The 22,284-nt window shown below is 30.3% G+C and overlaps 1 protein-coding gene across 1 annotated transcript; it reads right to left on the bottom strand.

Annotated features, from left to right (window-relative positions):
- Positions 1-10,770: 10,770 nt before the first annotated feature.
- On the bottom strand, positions 10,771-20,063 carry LOC112803845 (cytochrome P450 CYP736A12-like). Its single transcript, XM_025847303.2, has 3 exons — positions 19,767-20,063; positions 16,914-17,285; positions 10,771-11,969 (listed from the first exon to the last, which is right to left on the bottom strand). Exons 1-3 carry the CDS (start codon positions 20,061-20,063, stop codon positions 11,106-11,108), a joined length of 1,533 nt encoding a protein of 510 aa, XP_025703088.1. The 3' UTR covers positions 10,771-11,105.
- Positions 20,064-22,284: the final 2,221 nt, after the last annotated feature.

Genomic DNA, 22,284 nt, shown 5'->3' with positions numbered 1-22,284 from the left:
AAGAAGATTAGTAGAAAGAAGGAGGAGTAATTTAAGTGAGTGAATAGTAATCATTAAAAAAAATTGTTCGTGATTTTATGTTATTTGAAGAATACATTATTTAATATCTGAATCATTCTCAATAAATAAATATTTTTTTAATTTTATGATAAATAAATAAATACATTTATTTATATTTTATTTATTTGTGTTTTAACTAGTAATTTTATTATTATTATTATTATTATTATTATTATTATTATTATTATTATTATTATTGACATTGTTGTTGTTCGTATTTTCGTTATATTTGAGTAATTATTATTATGATTAAGTCTCCCAAAAAAAATATTATTATAATTAGTATATTGTTAGTTTCTTATAATACTGTTTACGATAAAAAAAAAATAATGATAATTTATTATTATTATTTAATAATAAATAATACTATTTAATAATTTATTATTATTTTTTAATAATTTATTTTTTTTATGATAATAATAATATTGTTTAATAAATTATCATTATCTTGTTCTTCTTATTATTTTTTAATATATTAATAACTGTTATTATCAATATATTATTAACAGAATATTATTTTTAAAAACAAAAATTAATACTGCTCATAATATTTTAGTTATTATAATTTCGCTACAACGTTATCTTTACTTACGATATGCAAACCACTATTAATCGGACAAGGCAAATAAAATAAATAGTAGTGATAACTTTAATTAATAATCATAACATATCCATATTTATATATTCAGAAAATTTTGGAGCATGCATGGCTTCGAAATCTAGAGTCCGCATAAAAGACGCAACATCAAAGGGGTGCTGACTTACAATTGTATCCGATTCATTTTGCACCGTCGGATTGTCTGTTAGGTCTCCGTCATCGTTTTTGTAATTGACTTCATAGTTGGTTTCGAACTCCTCTTTACTGTCGATGTTATCTTCTTCCCAATCTATATTCCCGAACTCATCAACACTGATCTCTTCGCCAATCCGCGTCCAGCCCCATGTGCTGTTCAAACTCAACGTACAACTCTATCATCGGCACGTGAAATCGGATTTGTTGATAAATACAGAACATTTGCTGCATACTTGTGTCGTCAGTGATGGACATTATTTAAAACTGTATCAGCCCACAAAATACTTGTATAGGATTTCTATATAAAATGTTGCTCACCTTTTTTGAAATGTGACTTTCTATGTTATCACAAAGACCATTTTGTAACTCTACAAAACTCATGGTGCATGGAATAGCAAATGAAAACAGACATTTACAAACAAAAGTCACTCTTTCGTGTATGTTTGGTATAATCTTACCATTATAATATACTTGTAAATTTGCAATACCTTCCATAACCTCAACTTGACCTAACCCGACCTTTTTGACACAACTAATTGTAAAAAAAACTCAACTATAAAATATATGCAAGAAAGAGGAATATGATTGCGAAGTGAAGAAAGATGAAATTGCGTTTCGTATTTATAGACAAGGTTTTCAATTAAAATATTATTTTCTACACAAAATGCAACTTATGTTTTGAGGCCTTTAAGAAAAGATTTCTGACACTAATCAAAACGCAAGTTGCGTTTGTGGATTTCAAAAAAAAATATTGCGCAGAGATAGAAATTATTAATATTTAGATTGTAATAAATTTATCTAAGGCTTTTTTATTTAAATAAATAAAAAAATACATTAACACCCTAAATGCGCAAAGATAGAAACTGTTATTAAAATGTGCCTCATCATTTTAGCTGCAGCACACACGAAATGGGTTAAACTTTCAATTCAAGTCTGGTGCCCACAAAATAGTGCAAGTGATCCATGTTGCTTTTGGCACTCACGAAATGGGCTATTCATGGGTGTGGACGCGAAATAAGATCATTCCCTATGTACTACACCGATGAATGACCTATTTTACGTCCGCCACCCATGAATAGCCTATTTCATGGGTGTCATATTTAAATTGGAGGCTTAATTCATTTCTTGTGTGCTGCAGTTAAAATGGTGATGTGCATTTTGATAACAATTTCTATTTCTGTGCATTTAAAAAATTAATATATTTTTTATTTATTTAAATAAAAAATTCTTTATATAATTTATATTCAACATCAATTCAAACTGTATTATAAATATTTTTTTATTATATATTTAGCAATTTTTTTTAAATTGACACATACATGAAGGCACTTTTACGACTTCATGAGATAAAAAAGGCGACCAACAAGCTTTCTATAAAGAGTAACATCCAGTAAAAGAGAGCCATAATTTCTTGACAAAGAGGTAGTATAATTCATGGGTGTAGTGGCAGGTTTGGCTTCAAGTAAGCCACAATCATTGATCAAATCTAAAGCGTATTTTCTTTGATAAAGAGCAATCCCTATTTTGCTTCTTGCTACTTCCATGCCAATGAAAATTTTAAAATACCAAGATCCTTTATCTTAAATTTACGGTCCAAGAAGCGTATGACAGCTTCAATTTTTGAGAGATCATCACCAGCCAACATAAGATTGTCCACATAGACCAAAATAGCAGTGAAGCTAACATTAGTGGACTTGGTGAATAAAGAGTGATCATTTTCAGACTAAATATATCCCAATTCAAATAGAGCATTGGATAGTTTGTTGTTGTAACACCCTACCATACGGAGTCTTATGCTTAAGTCATAATTCAGAGATGACAAGGTATTACGACCTCTAATATAAAAATTTAGTACGTATAGTAGTATGAATGATTGATTATAACTAGGAGCCTTTATAGAAAAAGGGGTAAACAAAAATCGCAACTCGAAAGCGCAACACTCCGATCGATAACGTAACGAACAAGGATAACCAACGTGAGATTATAGATATACAAAGGAGGGTCAAAAACAGGAATATCAAGACTCAAAATCCGGCTGCGAAGATAACCGGTCCGAGCATAGCAATATATACATATGATAAAATAAGGAAAATCCCAAAGGAAACCTAAAGGGACACAAACACATAAACCTATTCTCCAAGATCTCTCATAAGAGGAGTCATCACAGTTTGTATTAATTAATGGAGATAAAAGTATCTAAGCAAAACATATAACCCAAAATATAGTCCCGAGAACAAAGGATCTTCGCAAATCTAGAAGTCTCCAGCATGCCTCAGCGGGAAACCTCACGTCCTGCATCTAAAAACCACAAAATCCGCATGGGTGAGAACCAGAGGTCCCCAGCATGGTAACAGCTTCCACATATATAATACATAATAATAGAGGAAAGCCGAAGGCAATCCTAGAACTTCCTCCAGATAATATCAAAGCTTATAAGCAAGCTAAACCATAAGTGGCGACTAACTAAAGCTTCTTCAGTCTAACTAATACTTCCCTTTCCAATTCCTTCAGACCTCCCAACCACCAGCAGAAGTATAATGTAGCAAACACAGTTATATCAAACAAGAAATATACAAATAGGAACAATTAAGGCATTTAGACAATTAGCAAGTAATATGCAGTCAAATAGGCAATCTCAAACAATTCATATAGTATGCATATGATGAATGCCTGTCCCTAGTGGCTGATGATATCATCTGTCGGTTATAGAGCCAACCCGACAAGTCTTGGTAGTTAACCATTGGACTGTCCCTCTGTCGTGTCTCCCCAACTCGAGTTATACTTAATATAAACTTGATCATAATCATGATCCATATCCATCACCCTCACTGGTGAATATTTATGGGGGTGAGCTCATCCGGGGCTTTCACAGTGCTCGGCCACCCTGACGACATAGGGTCAAAAGAGCTTCAAGTCTCAACCTGGAGCACGTGGTGGCTAGCCACTGCTTTCTCCCAGGGAAACTCTCATCTCCGATAATGGAAGTGTAACATTCACAATTCATTCAACAGCATATATATGCATTTATTCTTATCCATAATCATGGCTCCGCTGTAACACGGCAATAATCCAGCCATCCGGCGCACGGTTAAATCCATAACCAGCCATCTGGATCACAGTTAAATCCATAACCAGCCATTTCATTAACAATTACGGCCTTTCGGCCCATGGCATAACAAGCACTTCCACCGCCATCCTCCGCCTCTTACATAATCATCTTTGATCCTCATTGATCATTCATTTTTCCCTTGTTTCACTCGCAAGTTACCACATCCCCTAGCTCCTTTTCCAATTGCTAGGCATATCATAATGATTTAAGACATAAGTGGTGAGATCGGAGGCTTAGAAGTATGAGATTTGACTTTTAAAACTCAAAAATCAACTTTGTGATGAAAACAGGGCCATGCATATGCGCACTCTACGCGCACGCGTGGATGGCCACAAAACTCATCGACGCGTATGCGTCATGCACGCTAACGCGTGAATTGAAAATTAGCCAATCGACGCGCACATGTCAGCCACGCGTACGCGTGGGTACTCTCGTGCCCCAGGCACAAATCTGGCACAGTTTTGGCAAAACTTTCTGGAAAATGGCTGGGCATTGGGTGCAGCACATCGGCGTGCCCGCGCACGTCGGCGCGCCCGCGCATGTCGGCGCGCCCGCGTGGATGGCACTTTCTGGAAGAACGGCACATACGCGCCAAGTGCGCCTACGCGCGAGGGGTCGTTCTGCTAAAAATTTTCTAAGTTAAAAGCTGCAGAATTCACAAATTCAAACCCCAATCTTCCGACGGACATAACTTCCTCATTTTAAATCGTTTTTCACCCGTTCTTCGAACGGCATGGACATTCCGGATCCAATTTCATTTCTAACCAGATTTGGCACAAAATAGAGATCCGTAGTCCAAGTTATGTCCTGTCAAAGTATGCCCAAAGACCATGTTTTTCATACAAAACCACAAAGTGTCATTTCCAAAACATGCCATTTTCAACTCTTTTCAAAATCAATCAAAACATGCCAAATTCATCCATTTTCTTTAAAATCAATCAAAATATATCAAATTCAATATCAAGCCTCCTCAGCTCACACATTGACACATTACCACAATTTACAAAATCACTATCCCATCATTTTAACCCACTTCACCCAAGTGGCTCAAACCCAAACACATTGACATATCATATACTCTTCCTCATGCCAATTTTTAACAACACCAATTCTAATAAATCATCATTGTACACAATCAATATCATACTCACCAACAACACGGTTCCACCCACAATTCAATCATAACCAATCATCAAGCATATATCACAACATGCATATTTCTCATGCATCATACCATCAAGGCATCAATAATCATCATCACATATATGACTACATCATATATATCAACCATTCAACAACACCGACAATTACATATTAGATAAGTATTTCCTACCACATTACATATTAGATACGAGAAACCGAAATCATACCTTAGCCGATTTCCCAAGCTCAACCGGAGCACTTCCAAACCACTTTTCCTCAAGCTCTCAAGGCCTCAACACCTCCAAGAACAGATTTTTCACCACCAAACTCTTTTCAAGCTTTTCAAAGTCACTAATTAAGCTCCAACATTCACACATACACAATCTAAGCCACAATCATCACACCCATACACAACATCTCAAAACCCAAACATCATAGAACCACAAATTATACTAGGGTTGAGAATCTTACCACACCTAAGGTCCAAGGAGATAAGATTAACTTTCTCCTTCAAGAGAGTTGGGTCTTATAACATCAAAGAGCCCAAAATCTCAACATTTTTGCTTATGAAACTCGAAATCAAAGCTGGAAATTCAAAGAGCAAAACGGGGCTTACCTCAAGATTAATTGTATAGGTTTTTTAGAGCTCTTCACGGTGAACGCGTGGCCACAAACGATGCGGCAATCGGAGCTCTAGATCAAAAGTTATGGTGGTTTGAAGATCAACCAAGGGAGAGAACTTGAGAGAGTGTTCTTCCCTCTTGTGCCTCCAATTTCAGCGTGTAAGAGTGTTATGTGAGGAGAGAGAGTGCTGAAAACTAGGGTTTTGATTTAGTTATGTTGGGCCAAGGGCCCACTTTGGGTCCGGTTGGCCCGGTTTGGCCCGTTCGGTCCAATCTTGGTCCTAATTCTATAAAATTGGTACCGAAATTCTCGTCTCAATCTCCCCTATCATATTAAGCCATAAAAATTACATTTTTGGCTTTCCAGAATAAATTCTCATTTATGGGTTAATTAGCCGTTAATTAACCGGGTTTTACAGTTGTTCCATTGGCGGCTCGCCTGTTTCAAACCATATAGAGATCTTTCTAATTTACAAACTAACTTGAGATTATCACACTTCAGCCTTTTTGGTAACTTCATATAAACATCTTTGTGGAGATCCCCATGAAGAAAAGAAGTATTGACATCAAGTTGATGAAGATACCAATTCTTTTATGCTGCAATTGCTAAGAGGACTCTTACTGTGCTCATTTTAACAACCAAACTGAAGGTGTCAATATAATCAATGCCTGGGATTTAAATGAAACCTGAGTAATTAACTGAGCCTTGTGTCTTTCAGTTGTCCCATCTGGGTTGAATTTTGTGCAAAAATCCCATTTACAACCTACTGCATTCTTGCCAGGAGGAAGAGAACTGATGATCCAAATCTTGTTTGTTCAAGAGCAGCAAGTTCTACATCAATAGCTTTTCTCCAGCAATCATGCATAATAGCCTTAGAGTAGTGCTTCGGGTCAGGCTTATTTTTAAGGGTACTTATAGCTTGAAGAAGAACGAATAGCATTGATGGGATCCTCATGTGATGCCATGCTGAAACAATGAAAGCCTTAAGGTATTAGGGTAGTTTTCTATCCCTCTCAGACCTTCTCATGACAGGCTGAGTTGGTTCAAGTTGAATGTGATCAACATGAGGGGTAAGGGTAGCAGCATTATCACTATTTTTATGAATGTATGATGCAGATGATGTAGAGTTCTTACTAATGTCATTATTCAAAAATGAAAGAGAGCTATTATTATTAGAGACATCAGTAGTGATTCCAGGATGTGATGATGTATGAATAATATCCTCATAATGTGATGCAGAAGGCAGCTATAAATTGGGAAAAGGATCAAAAGCTGTTGGACTAAAAGAGTATTGTGGGTGAGAATTTGAGTTTGCATGAGTCCTGGTTGTTGTTTGAATAGATCTGAAAGGAAAAATATGTTCAAAAAATTCTATATTTCGTGAGATAAAAATTTCTTGTGTTTAAATCAAACAAAATAGAACCTTTGGTTCCCGACTTGTATCCTAAGAAAATACACTTTCGAACTCTAGGATCCAGTTATGTCCTACCAGCTGTAAGTGTTGAAGCAAACACAAGACAACCAAAAACTTTAAGCTCATTTAGATCAGGTTTTGAATAAAATAAAGCCTCATATGAAGTTATATTGTTCAAAAATGCACTAGGTAACCTATTAATTAAATGAATTGAGTGTTGCACAGCATAATGCCAAAAGCATTTGGAAATATTTGAATGACATAATAATAATCTTGCAACTGTCAGTAGGTGCTGATGCTTTCTCTCCACAACACTATTTTGCTGTGGAGTTTCAACACAAGAAGTTTGATGTTCAATGCCTTTTGAATTATAAAATGAATCTATTTTGAATTATAAAATGAGCCTATTTTGAATTCCATACCATTATTAGTTTGAATTTGCTTAATTCTTTTGCTGAATTGTGTTTGCACAAGTTGGACAAAGTCTTGAACCAATTTTTTAGTTTTATATTTCAATTTCATGCAATAAATCCATGTGAACCGAGTTTTATCCTCAACTATAGTTATAAAATATTTATGACATGAAGTTGACTGAATAGAAAGAGATCCCCAAATATCAATATGCAATAAATCAAAAGTATTTTTAGAATTTGTATTACTTGTTGTGAAAGATAATTTTCTTTATCTAGAATATTGACAAGAATCACAAACATGTGAAGAATTAATGCAATCAATAAAAAGAAAACTATTTTTCATGGTAATCATTCTGCTGAAGGTAAATGACCTAGTCTAGCATGCCAAAGAGCTCCTAGGTCTTATTGTACACTGAGAGTTATAGATTGTATCCTAAAATCTAATGAAGGCAGTTTTGTACGTTCAGCATTCATTACATATAGGTCTCTTTGCATCTCAGCTTGTCTAATCATCTTCAATGAAAGAAGTACTTGTATCTCACAGTAAGAATTAGTGAATCTAAATTTAAAATGTAATGATTTAGTAAGCTTGGAAACAGAAATCAAGTTATATTTAAAGTGAGGTATCAATAAAACATTGGTAAGGATCAAAGAGGTTCACAATTGCATAATTCTACAAATATTTGTAGAGGTTTTAGATCCATCAGGTAGATTAACCAAAACAGGCTTTATATGATAAAAAGTTTTAAAAAAATCTTGAAGATAACAGGCATGATCAGTAGCACCATTGTCTAGTATCCAAGAAGTTTTAGTAAAACATACATTTAAAATATGTCTACCTTTTGGTTGAGTTAAGGTAGCTAAGAAAGTGATATGATTCACACTATTTGGAGCTGTTATGAGTGGTTACTGGAGAAGTGCAATTAAAGTTTGCTTCTGATCCGGAGTTAAGACAAGAACAATTTCATTACCACCTTCTTCTTGACTAGAATCAGTAATGTCACCACCAGCACCTAAATCTTCAATTTCACCTTCAGTATTGATGTGATTTGCACTTTTCTGCTTTCAGTGTGCAGAAAAACTATTTTTTTGTAGCAATTCTCAACCAAATGTTCAATTCTGTTGCAATAAGTGCATAATTTGAAAGTGTATCATTTACCAAAAGTCTTCTGAGCAGTGTTTCTCTTAGCACCACCTTGACCTCTTCCTCTGCCTCTTGAGGAAGAATTACCTCTTTGTTGATGTTGTACTTCCATAGAATTTTTTATTATCTTTATATCCAAGAAATCTGAATTTAGTTCCCTCTCTTGTTGAGTTAGCATTGCCAGAACAGCATTAATATCAACCAAAGGTTTTAGTAGCATAATTTGAGATTTCACAGTAAAGTATTGCTCATTCAGACTTCTAAAAAATTTCACAACATATTCCTCAAAAATATAATCCCTAATAATTTTTTAATTCACAGTTGCAGCCATTAAGACAAGCTATACAGCTAGGGATTGTACGAAGGTTCTCTAATTCTTCCCAAACAGACTTCAATTTGGTAAAGTAGGAAGTAACAGTTAAATCACCTTACTTGATAGTGTAGAATTCCTCTTTCAACTCTCCAACTCTGAAGATATCTCCATGTGAGTAACGATTTTTCAAGTCCTTCCACAAATCTGAAGCATTGCTAATTCACATCACACTCTTAACAATTTCTGAAGAGAGCAAGAAGTTGAGCCATAAAAACAAGATGTTATTGCAGGGATCCCAAGCTTCAAACAAAGGTTGATTCTCAATTGGTTTTGGAATTGAACCATCCAAGAACTTCACCTTCTTCTTCGATCTGAGTGCTCTCCACATATCGTGTGACCATTAGTAATAGTTTTGAGAAGTAAGCTGAAACAGAATCAAAGTCGTACCTGGGCTTTTACTCGGATGCAGGTAATATAGGCTTATGGGGTCAGAGATTGGAGAAGAAGAGTTCAATCTGTTGAGCTAAGCTTGAAATTGCAAGAACTAACACATGAACATTGTGAATCATTCGAAATCTGCAGCGGAGTCTACTTAAGTGTTGATATTTGAGCTGTTTTCTTTGTTTGTCGTCATTGATGTAACCGAGCTTTGATACCATGTAAAATGGTATCAATCTTGAGCAGTAAATTAACAACAAATGAAAAAAGAGTTACTGTCAATAAGTGAAATGGCTGCAGCAGAATGAAAAAAAAAAGGAGGAAAAGAAATAGAGAGAGAGAAAGAAAGAGAGAAAGAGAAAAGAATATTGTGATGATGAATAACAAATTATATAACTGTACAAAAAAATGTGAAAAGAAAAATAAAAATAACAAATTATATATTAGTTAATTCTAACAAACTAATTAACTATATCATCTAACAAACAAATAAAAATATACTAATAAATCTTTTACATTTAAAAATATTATTTTCAGCCTTTATATTAACTAACATGTTTCAAGCAATGAAATTTCGTAATATTTCAATTAAGAATATTTTGTTACATTTTAAATTTAGTTTTTCCTATATAATATTGTAAATATATAAGATTTATTGAGATTCACAAACAACTAAAGGTATGTTGCCATATTCAAAGGTAGAAATATGAGCAATACATAAAGAATTAGTAGAGCAATTGCAGAAAGAAAGAAAGAAAGAATAAAGTCTCATTTGAAAAGTTTGAAAAGTAATTTTTTTGAATTTTTTATTTATAAAAAATAGAAATATTAATGTTTAGTGTAATTTTTAAAATTAAATTACAGTTTTTTAAGAAATTATTTAAAAGTTTATAGAGAAGTTAAAAAAATAACTTCTCTCATAATAAATTTTTTTATCACATTTCTTTTAAAATAAACACTTTTAGAACTAAAAACTCAAATACAAAATAATTTATTTATAAACTATTTTTAAAATAATTATTTATTGTTTAAATTATTTTAAAAAAATTAATTAAGTTATTTATCCAAAAATAAAATGCAATGTGCTAATGAATTGGTTAAATAATATACTCTATTTCACTTTATTCAGCCTTTATCTTCTTATTCCATTACTCCCTAGCTATGAATTAAATTTAAGGATAAGTGACCTGTCAGATTAATTTTCCCCGTTAATCCATCATCATTTAGTTAATTAGTAACTAACATTTTCTAAACAACATTTAGTTAACTTCGTCATTCATTCTTTTTTTGTTAATTGAAAAAATGTTTATTTAAAATTTTTGTTGATTGAAAAGAGATAATTGCTTAAGAGTAATGTTAGAAGGATAATGACACAAAAGTATATTATTTAAAATATCTATAATTTTATATTTATATAACATATTTATTACATCTAAAATTATTTATTTATTTTAATAATAATTAAAAAATACAAAATAAGAAAATAAAAACCCTTTATTTAAACTACTATTGCTCCTAAACATTATTCTTGCTTAATTATTAGACCCTTTATTTAAATGAAAAATATAATTTATCTTAGTCTCACAATAATTATTTAACTAGACAACGAGCGAGTATTAAATAAATGAGAAAAAAAAAAAACTTCTGGTGAGCATTATTCTTTGTTACTAGCAGCTTCAGCTGTTAGCCTGAAAGTTGGAATAGCTAGCAAGTGTGTAGTTCTTGGTATAGTGATGCCAAATGTTTCATTCATGTCTAATTCATCACAAGACATGCCAAAAGGAAGCTCCCAGTTAAAGCAATGCACCAACTGAGCCACAACAAACTTGATAGTTGCAAATCCCAATTGAGCTCCAGGGCACCCTCTTCGACCAGAACCAAATGGTATGAATCTAAAGTCGCGTCCAAGAATGTCTACATTATTATGTTCGAATCTCTCTGGATAGAACTTCTCTGCATTTTCTGACCAAACTCTTGGATCCCTTCCAATTGCCCATGCGTTTATTATGATTTGTGTATTTCTTTTTATGTAATAACCTTCAATAACGACGTCGTTTCGAGACACATGAGGCACTAACAAAGGTGCAACCGGGTATAATCTTAAGGTCTCTTTCACAACCATATCCAAATAAGGCATATTCTCTATTTCATTCTCTTCAACTTCTTTGTTAATTCCTCCCACTGCATGTTGTATCTCGTGTTGAAGTTTCTTCATCACACTAGGATGCTTTAGTAGCTCTGACATTACCCATTCAATTGCCGAAGTTGATGTTTCATATGCTGCACCAATCATGTCCATCATAATAGCCTTGATGTCATTTCTTGTCAGAACGTGTTTGTGTTGTTCTTCATCAGGATCCATGGGTTGATCCAAAAATGATAGCAATATGTCAACAAAATCCTTTTTCTGTGGACTATCATCATCATCATCGTAGTTGGTATTCTGATGATCTTCAATAATATGCTCCAGTGCCTCGTTAATTGGCTTTCTTAATTTATTTACTTTCTTTCTTATTCCCTGAAAAAGATAATAGCTAGTTAGTATTTATGTGTTTGTAAGTTTGTATGAACAAAAATTAAACATATTATATTTGATTATAATATGAATTTAATTTTGAACATTTTATATGTGTATCTAATTATACATTATCACATCATAAAATATTATTATTTCTATTGACAGTGTGAATAATTATTTAGAAAAATCGATATAATTATTATACAATTATATAAATGTTTTGTAATATATATTTTTTAATAAATTTTTGAAAAATTTTAAAATTATCCTTAATATTTGATTTAATTTAATTAATGAAAAGTGTTAGGAAGCTAGTAAGTTATGTAATTTGTAATAATTAATTAATTATTATTAGTGATTTTAATGGTGTGAAATTTTATTAAAAAGTAAAAGATTATTCACTTTATTTTACTGATTAAGTGCTGGTCAAATTTCAATAAACTGTTGGGCTTAATTAATTTATGTTCTTATCATCTGAATTAAGAGCTTTAATTTTACAGTATCAGTTAATGATTAACAGTTAAAATTAAATCAAAATTCATTTACTGACTTTATCCATATATATTATTACTACGTCATCATTATTATTGTCATCATGATCATGATCATCTCTCAACATCCTCAACAAGAACTTCACTAGATTCCCATCCATCCCAAATTTTGCTGCCATGGCCACCTCTGTCTCCTTTATAGCGCACTCTTTCTTTCTCACTTTTTTCCTCATTCGTCCTCGTCACTACATCCCCACCTCCACCGTCATCACTGCCTTTGCCCTTTCTTCTCACCCCGTCATAATTCCAACTAACAACCAAATCCTAACTCCATCACCGTTTCTACAAACAAAAAATCAACGCTAATAATGAGATAGAGACAAAGAGAAAGAGATCGAAGAAATAAACATATTGAAATCAAGCGCAAAAGGAAGAGCGACGAAGTTTTGCAGTGAGAGAGAGTGCACGTCGGAAGGGAAAGAGACAAAGAGATCAATAAAAGTTGTAGAGAGAAATAAAGAGAGAGAAACCATTGGAAGAAGAGGAAAAGAGGAGGGAGAGTAGATGCACAGTGGAGTGGAAAAAATGTGGTTTCCTGATGGGATAGAGGTTGATACTGATATTGGAAGTGATGGTGGCCATGGCTGAGGGGTGAGGTGGGTGGTGTGGTGGTGTGATGGGGTGGCGGTAGAGAGAAAAAGAAGGATGTACTCAATTACTCATGATGAAGAAGATAATGATGTATATTATTATTTTAATTTTGACTTTCCTTTTAGATATAATTTTTATGGAAATAGAATTCGACTAATAAAGTAATACTTCAACCATACTCTTTAAAGAATTAAAATTTATTTTAAATGTTAAGAAAAAAAGATTGAATCAAATAAAATACGAGTTTAATTTTAACGATGGATAGTGTAATATCTTTTATATTTATTTTATTGGATAATTGTTTACATGATTAATGAAAAAAACAAAATTTTAAAAGTTAAATTGATTATAAAATTTTTTTAGTTATTAATTTATTAGTTTAGTGATTTAATTGATTTAATTATGATTCAATTAAAATAAACATAAAAAATACACAAAACTAAAAATATAACAATATTCAAATTAAAAAATTATAATTTTATTTAAATATAATACAAAAGTCAAATAATAAAGGAAATATTTAAATTAAATAATAATAATAACAATAATAATAATAACAATAATAATGAAGTTTTAAGTGATAATGAATAGGTAAATCAACCGTAATGGCACATTAGAAATTAAACTAGATTCTTTTAATTGAAAGACAAATTATAAGGAAAAAAGTTTAATCAAATATAATGACAAATTATAAAACAGAGATTTAATCATATTTTTTATAGCATATATTTTTTATATTAAATGTTATATTATATGATTTTTGATAAAAAAAATGTATGATATTATTTTATATTAATATCTCAAAGATAAATCTAATTAATAATATATATATATATATATATATATATATATATATATATATATATATTAAAAATACAAGTCTTATTCTTATCATAAAAAAATCTTAGGTAAATAATAAAAAAAAACATTACAACTCTTCTAAGTTTTATGTATGATTTTAAGAATCGAATTAGATAGATTTAATCGTGAATCGGATATCTATGCAGTTTGATTTAACATAACAAATTGCCATATTAAAAATTGGACACAAATCGCTGAACTGACCAGAAATTGACCGGTCGAATCGATTTGAGATTCGGCCGGTTTTAATAAAATGGTATTGTTCGCATTTTGTTGAAAAAAGAAGAGTCAGGCTCTCCTCAGACATCACTTGAAGTCCTCGCCTCCCTTTCCAGCCCCATTCTTGATTCTTCAGTCATACATACTCTCATTATTTCTTCCCAAAAAGCAACTTTAGCCTCCATCGCATCGTCGTTGGTCTCACCGTCGCCGCCTAATTTGTCGTGGTGGTTCGCCAATCCTCTTATTTCGCCGTGTTCAAAGGTCTTTTCATTCCCTCAACACTAGCGTCTCCAAGTCCTGTTCTATCGTCGTTCATCTATCGTGTTCGTCGTCAGCTTCTTGTCATCCGTCACTAGTTTGCCAGTGTTTGTCGCTAGCTTCCCGTCGTTCGTCACTCTCCCTGAAATTTCTGATCACTGTCTTTGTTGAAGGTAATGTCTCAGATGCTTAATCAATGTTCGGAGTTTTTTTTAGTTGATTAATTTTGTTCACTACTTGATGATAAATTTTAATTCTATTATTGACTTGCTCTTATTTATTGTTGGTTGATTAACTGTTACTGACTTACTGATTAATGATAAATTGATATACCGATAAATTATTACTAATTTGTTCTTATTTTTTTTATTGTTAAATTTTGTCTTTTTTTTATGATAAATTTTGTACTCATTGGCTAAAGGAATACTTGTAATTTAAGTTGGTGCTTTATACCCTTATTATATCACAAAGCTAGCTCACTATTAGTGCCTGTTGTTCGTGCTTTTTTTTTAAGTTAAGAAATTATCAAATTATATTGATTATTAAATGACTTTGTTCACTATTGATTAAATGACTTTATTATTATCAAATTATATTGATTATTAAATGCTATGTTGTACTCTCGTTTGCGTCTTTTTTATTGTTGTGCTGTGTTTTTTTACGCTCTACTATTCACTATTATACTTTTTTGTGTTCAATTAATTAAAACTATACTTTGGACTTACTATGGTTTCAACATATGAATTTGCCAATTATACATTTCTTAGATTAATGTTATATTATTCAAATTGGATCAGTCATCTTCTCATTTTGCTCCGCTCTTTTTTATTTTTCTTTTCACTTCTTCCTCACTATGCTCTCGTTTCTTCTTTTTTTTTTTGGGTTATTATTCCACTATGGACTCGTTTTTTCTTTTTTTTTTTTTGTCTCTTAGGATTTTGAGCTAATGAACAGTGAGGAGGGAGAATGGGATATTTCTGATCTGTGTATGCGATTCATTTAAGAAATTTAGAATGTTTTTAATTTTTGTTTTTTTTAAGGATTAACTACAAATTAGGTATCGAAAAATTTAGTAACAAAAATTCTGAAAAATATTATTGACAAAACAATCTTAAATAATTTAAAAATATGACAAAAATAACTAATAATTATTATATTTTTTATAAGTGATAAAAAAATTTTTGTATTTAACAAATTAATTTATTCATTTGATCTAAATTTTTGTGACAATATTTGAATAAATATTAAGAATGTATACAAAAAAATTTGGAGCAAAATTTGATCTCTAAATTTTGTTTTATTTTTTAAAAGAATATGTAATCCCCAATAAAAAAATTTTAAAAAATTTAACTTGATATAAAATTACTAAATTTTAAAGATGAAGAAAATCTTATTTTTAAATAATGATTGAATTTTTTTTTATTAAAATTTAATCTCTAAAGTCTTTTTTTAGAATATATATTAAATATTTAGTTCTTTTTACAGTATTTTTAAATCTTTCGAAAACTTATTTATCATTAACATGATTTGAATTCTCTTTGTCAATAATGTATACTTTTAAATATTATTTTAATAGTTTACTCTTTTTCTTAAATTCAACCCTAAAATAATATCATTTAAAGTATTTATAAGAAATCAGACAAATCTCGATTCAGTCTGACCTATTTATTTCTAGTCGGTTTATTAGTTCACTAATGATTTTTAAAATTGACGATTTAACTTATAAACCGATTAAATTTCTAAACACTTCTTAGTTTGACTGATTCAAAATGGTTTTTAGAATATTAGAAAAAATTAGTTTTTTTTTTTAAATTTAATCTTATTTGATTTGACACACAAAATTATTTTACACTTAAAATATAAATATGTCAAAATTAAATTTATAAAACATTAGAAGTATTTTTTTTCTAAAACTTTAGAGATAAAAAAATTAATTTATCCTTATATTTACTAAACGACAATTTAGTGTTATAAAGGACCATTATTCTTCTTCTTCTTATCATTATCATTATCATTATCATTATCATTATCATTATCATTATTGTCGTTTTGTTCCGTTTATTTATAAATAGAAATGGTGAGATATGAATATAAAAATAAAAATTATATTTAATAGATAAAATATAAATATAAATATTATCTCGTGAGACACGAAATTAATATATTGTATATCCTTTTTAATAGAAAAAACACAAAATTATTAATAAGAAATATAACTTTTTTTATTTTTTTCTTATTCTTATCAGTTTTTTATAATTATATTTTTATTATTATATTTTTTTAAAATTTTTGTATAAAAAATAAAAAAAATTACTAAAATTAGATTTTTATAATTTATTTTTATATATAATTTATCATGAAATAAAATACTAAAATATTAATTTGAAAAGAAAAGTTAATTAAAAGAAAAGAAAAAATTAATGTATCTTGAATTATTGTGTTGGAGGTAATGATTTGATACCTGAAAATCAAAGATGCCAAGGATAGGCACATAATCCGCAATATTGAAAGCTCCAGCAGAACCGACTAAGTCAACAAGGGCCTCTAAGTTGAACCTATTATTGTCATGGCTTCGACCGAATACCATATTGTAAGTGATATTCTCAGCAAACTCCTTCAGCATCACACTAAGATTCAAAACCTCACCCGACGCAGAAGCATTGCATAAAGACTTCACCAACATTCCCAACTCTTTCCTCCTTAAAGGACCATACATCTCAACTTTTGATCCACTCAAAAGTTGCAATGTGCACAACTTCCTCACGTGCCGCCAATACCAACCGTACTGTGACATCCCAATGCCCTTACTGCCACTGAAAAACGTCTCCACAACCTGAACAACCCATACACATGCAAACAACTTTGTTACATAATAATAGAATGTTTAATAACTAACAATTTTCTTTCAATGATACGGTACCTATAGTTATGGTAGCTGTGTAATTTTAGAATAAGTAAAAAATGTTGCTAATCCTAAAGTAATATATTTTATTATTTAACAATAATTTTTAATTTAAAAATAAAAATATATGACTTTAATTTTAATTAAAAATACTTTTTAATTATTATTAATCATAGGATCCAAGTAGATTAGTCAAAATGGCGGAGTGCACTTAGTTTTATATATGACAAAAAAATGCATTTAAATTTAAAGATAAATTTTATCACACTGCTACAAGACCGGCTATACTTTATGGTATAGAGTGTTGTGGTTCAGACATGTGAAAAGAAGACCGACAAAGTATACAATCAAGAGGGTGGATGAGATGGAAGATAGATAAGGAATAAAAGGCAAAGGAAGACCTAAGATTCTAAGAAGACCATCTATGAAGTGGTCAAACAAGATCCACATATAAACAGTCTTTTTATAGATAAGATATATTTTTTCTTTACCAAAGAATCGGGAGACTTGAACCTGCGATCTGTTATGTGAATATGGAAAGACTATATCATTTGAGATATAACTCATTGATTCTATGGACATAATATATAATAGAATTTAATGGCAATATTTGATTCATGTAATCGATCCAAATTAGTGGGATAAGACTTTGTTGTAGATTATTTATATTACAATTGTTTATTCATTATAATCGCCGTAGCCATGCATAGGCACCATAAGTTCTCTTTTTTTTTTCCTCTATATAGATATATGCAATAATACTGTATGTATACAAAAAAATCAATCTAATTTAGATATTTTATATTTATAAATAAATATATATGTTGTTTTAGTTCAATTTATTTTTAATATATATTTTATATTTTAAAATATATTTTATATAAATATCTAATTTAATAGTTAATTTTTAATATATTTACACTATAATATTTATAATTATATATTTATTATATATAATATTATTTAATTATTTTAATAATAATTAAAAAATATAAAATAAAATAAATAAAAATATAAAATATAAAATAAAATAACTTTAGAATGATTAGAACTTATTTTCATTCTAAACATCTTTTTCAAACAGGATACATGTTACATAGACGAATATGGTTCATATGTAACACCTGCCATAAATGGTCGTCTTAAATAATACAGCCAACTATAACCAATGTGTTAGCAATGGGGCATAAATAAACAATGGGTCATGTCCTCTTTTAGGGCTGAAACTGAGTCGAACTGAATTGAGTTGGACTAAATTTAAGTTTGGTTCACAAAAATTGAACTTGACTCACGGTTCGACTCATTAATAATCGAGCCTATTTTTTAAAAGGATACTCTCATAAAGACACGTAAAACGTCTTTTTGTAAAGACATTTACGTGTCGCATTATTATTGAACGTATTAATGAACCGGTTATTTTTAAATTTTTTAATAAATTAGAATAAAATCGATTTTTTTAATAACAATAACAATAAACCTATTTTTTTAGGAATTTAATTATATTTTTAAATTTTTAGGGATTTAAATATTCGCAAAACAATAAGTCAGGGATATATTTATCTTTTTATAAAAAAATTTTAAGATATTCGATTTAGATTGTGTAATTCGATCAGATCAAATTGGGTCTAATAATTATAATGCCGACAATTGGATTTATTACTGTTACTATAATAAATCAATTTTGTTCTTATTTATTAAAAATAAATTATTAATCTATTTAATAAAAATATCCAATAATAATATGACACATGTAAACGTCTTAAAAAAAGACATTTTTAGTGTCATTATTAAAGTGGTCTCCATTTTTACTTAAACTCAAATTCGACTCACCGAAAGTTCACAAGCTGACTCGAACTCACGAGCTAACTCAAATAATAGGAATATAATCTATAATTCTATATCAATAAATTATAATTTATATATTTTAAAAATATTTAAAAATATCAATTTTATATATTATTTATCTATTAATAAATTATAAATTTTTTATTTTTATCTTATATTAAAATTATATATAAAAAATAACTATAAAATTTAAATAATTAAAAATCATTAATATATATATATATATATATATATATATATATATATATATATATATATATTACTATTTCATATGTATATATATATAATATTAAAAGTATATATTAAATGCATATAATATATATATATATATATATATATAATCAAACTTAGTTCATAAACTAATGAGTTAAGCTTATCTAAACTAAAATTCGACTCATTTAATTTATGAACTCAATTTCATGCTCAAGTTTGGTTTACTAACTCATAAGTTTAGCTTATTGATCTCGAGCTGGCTCATGAGCTCCCTTGACTCACTTACAGCTCTACCCCGGATTTTAATATTAAGTTATTGGCTGTCTTTTTTGTTCATTATTAATTATCACTGACCTGAAATTTAGGCCTGTTTGCAAAATCTAGGTCATGGGTCTTGAGAAAGAGCTCAGCAGCTTCTGGAGAAGAAACAACGACAGTTGGAACTTGCCCTAGCTTCAAGAACATTATGGGTCCGTATTTCGCGGCGAGGGCTTGGAGGGTGCGGTGTGGTTGTTTTCGTAGCATGTGGAGGTTACCGATGAGTGGCAATGCCTTCGGACCTGGTGGAACTTTATTTCGATTATCCTTTGGATGCAGCCAAACAATAATGGCGACTATAAATACTAATATGCCAAGGAGTATGGCTACCATACTTGATGAATATATATATCCTAATTAGTTTGTATGAAGATTTATGATTATTTGGTTGATAGAAAATATGAAGCTAGGTTTGGGGGGTATTTATATGTGATGTTAGTCATAAAGTGTGGTTTATTATAGGGGCTTTTAATTTTATTTAAATAAATAAATAAATAAATATTCAGTTCCTAATTTATGTGAGAATAAGAAGAATTATATTTTTGTGTATTAATTTTCAATTTTTTTTATTAGAATAAGTGTTATTTTTGTGTTAGTTTAGAAAAAATTCATTTATTTTTAGCTTTTCAGGTAGTAATTTCAAATTTACTTTTTATATTAATTTTTGAAGTCTAAGAATGCAAAGTTATTGCAACGAAATAAAAAAATAATACACAAAAACGTGATTTTATTGTTAAATAAATAAATAAATAAGGAAGTTTTTTATTTGAATAAAAAAACGTGGTTTATACTATTTTGAATATTTTCTAATAACAATTAATATTAAGTGTGACTTGTAGTTGTGTGTGTTTATTGTTTAAGTCTCTCTTTTGCTTATAGTTGTATGTGTTTAAATCTCTCTCTTGCTTTTCTCTACTGATGCGGTAACTTTTGGTCGCAATCTTGTCAAATATATGGCAACAACCTGTGTGGTTAGCATTGGGTCGCCCTTGTGGGTCACAGGTCACTAGAACCGGTGGTGTTTTTTTAATTTAAAGAGTAAACTTTTAAAATGGTATTTGAAAGTTCGTGTGACTCGCAATAAATTCTAAAAATGTTAATGATAAAGAAAATTTTTAAATATTTAATATTATTAAAAAATTGGCCATGGATTCTATGCTCCTACAAAATTGTAGGTTAATCATTAACCATCATAAAAATAATTACAAAATATACCCCTTTTTTTTTGGAAAATTGACTAATTAAATTTGAATTCCTTTAATTTTTGATATTTATAATTTTTCCTTTTTCTTTTAGTTTCAGATTCAAAAGAGAAGAGAGATCTGCTAGGGTTTACAGATTGGAAAACCTAACTCTGTCCTCCCCTTTCTCACCAAACCCTATCGCTATGCCCTCCAATCTCAGTTCGATGCAATAGCCCGGACGCAAAATTCTCTTGCCGCATCACTCAGTGAGCTCTCACATTCACCGTACTATTCTCAATTTCACTGTATCCTTTTTGTTTTTGCGTGTTTGATGTTGCTTCCTGTTTGTTTATGTTCATCCCTGCGTCCGCCACTGCTCCCTGCGTCCGCCGCCGCTCCCTGCTTCTGCCGCCGCCGCGCAGGACTCTGCCTAAACGCTTGGAGGTTAGTTAATCATTATGCCTTTTCAATTCACAGTTGACCAGTATATTTATTTTTATGTTGATATGTGATTTTACTCTATGGTATTCCTGTGAAATTTTTTGATGAATTTTCAAGTGGGTTACCACCGTCTTATGTTTCAAGTGGGTTACTCTATGGTATTGCTATTAGAGGCTTCTGTTTCTTTGTTTTTTGTGTCACGAATTTCAACGGCTAACAATGATAATTATTAACTAATAATGATAATAAATATTTGAGGACCACATAAGAAGAGAACTGGAATAATGCATCTGTTTGAGCCAGAAAACAATATCAAAGTATTTTTATTTTCTATTTTAATGGCCATGATGAGTTTGATATGCTTTATTTATTTCTTTTCATGTCTACTTAGGAAGTAGAGAAAAGTGTAAAAGTACTAAAAGATGCATCTAATACGAGAAAAGTAGCAGCAGAGAAGGTTCTGTCTGCACTTTCTGTCATTGAGAAAGCAAAAATTGATTCTTCTGGCTTTCTTGAAACCCTGGTTGGCAATGAATCCCCTGGGAGGACATGGATGCTAATTTTCACCGTTGAGGTGAACATATTTCTATTACTTTTTTGTTTGCTCGTTCTTTGGGTATAATCTGTTTCTCCCTTTGCATGCTTATATTTGGTATGGCCAAAAAGAAAAAGAAAAAAAAATGAAAATGTAAGTTACTTAGTTAGATCAAATTATATGTAGAAAATTATCCTGTTTTCTTTTACTTAGTGACAAATATTTATTCCTTTTTACAATAGTAGAAAATATAAATAGAAGTTCTAACCTCCATCAATTTTGTAACTAGTTGAGTCTTTTCCCTATTTTTCTCATTGAAAGCTTCAAGGGCATCCTTGTATTCTCTCTCCTGTGACCCCAAAATATATTCAAAAGGAAAAGAGTAAACAAATAA

Source organism: Arachis hypogaea, chromosome 5, assembly GCF_003086295.3.
Source record: "Arachis hypogaea cultivar Tifrunner chromosome 5, arahy.Tifrunner.gnm2.J5K5, whole genome shotgun sequence".
In the NCBI taxonomy this organism is placed as follows: domain Eukaryota; kingdom Viridiplantae; phylum Streptophyta; class Magnoliopsida; order Fabales; family Fabaceae; genus Arachis; species Arachis hypogaea.
This window is presented reverse-complemented; position numbering and strand designations above follow the sequence as displayed.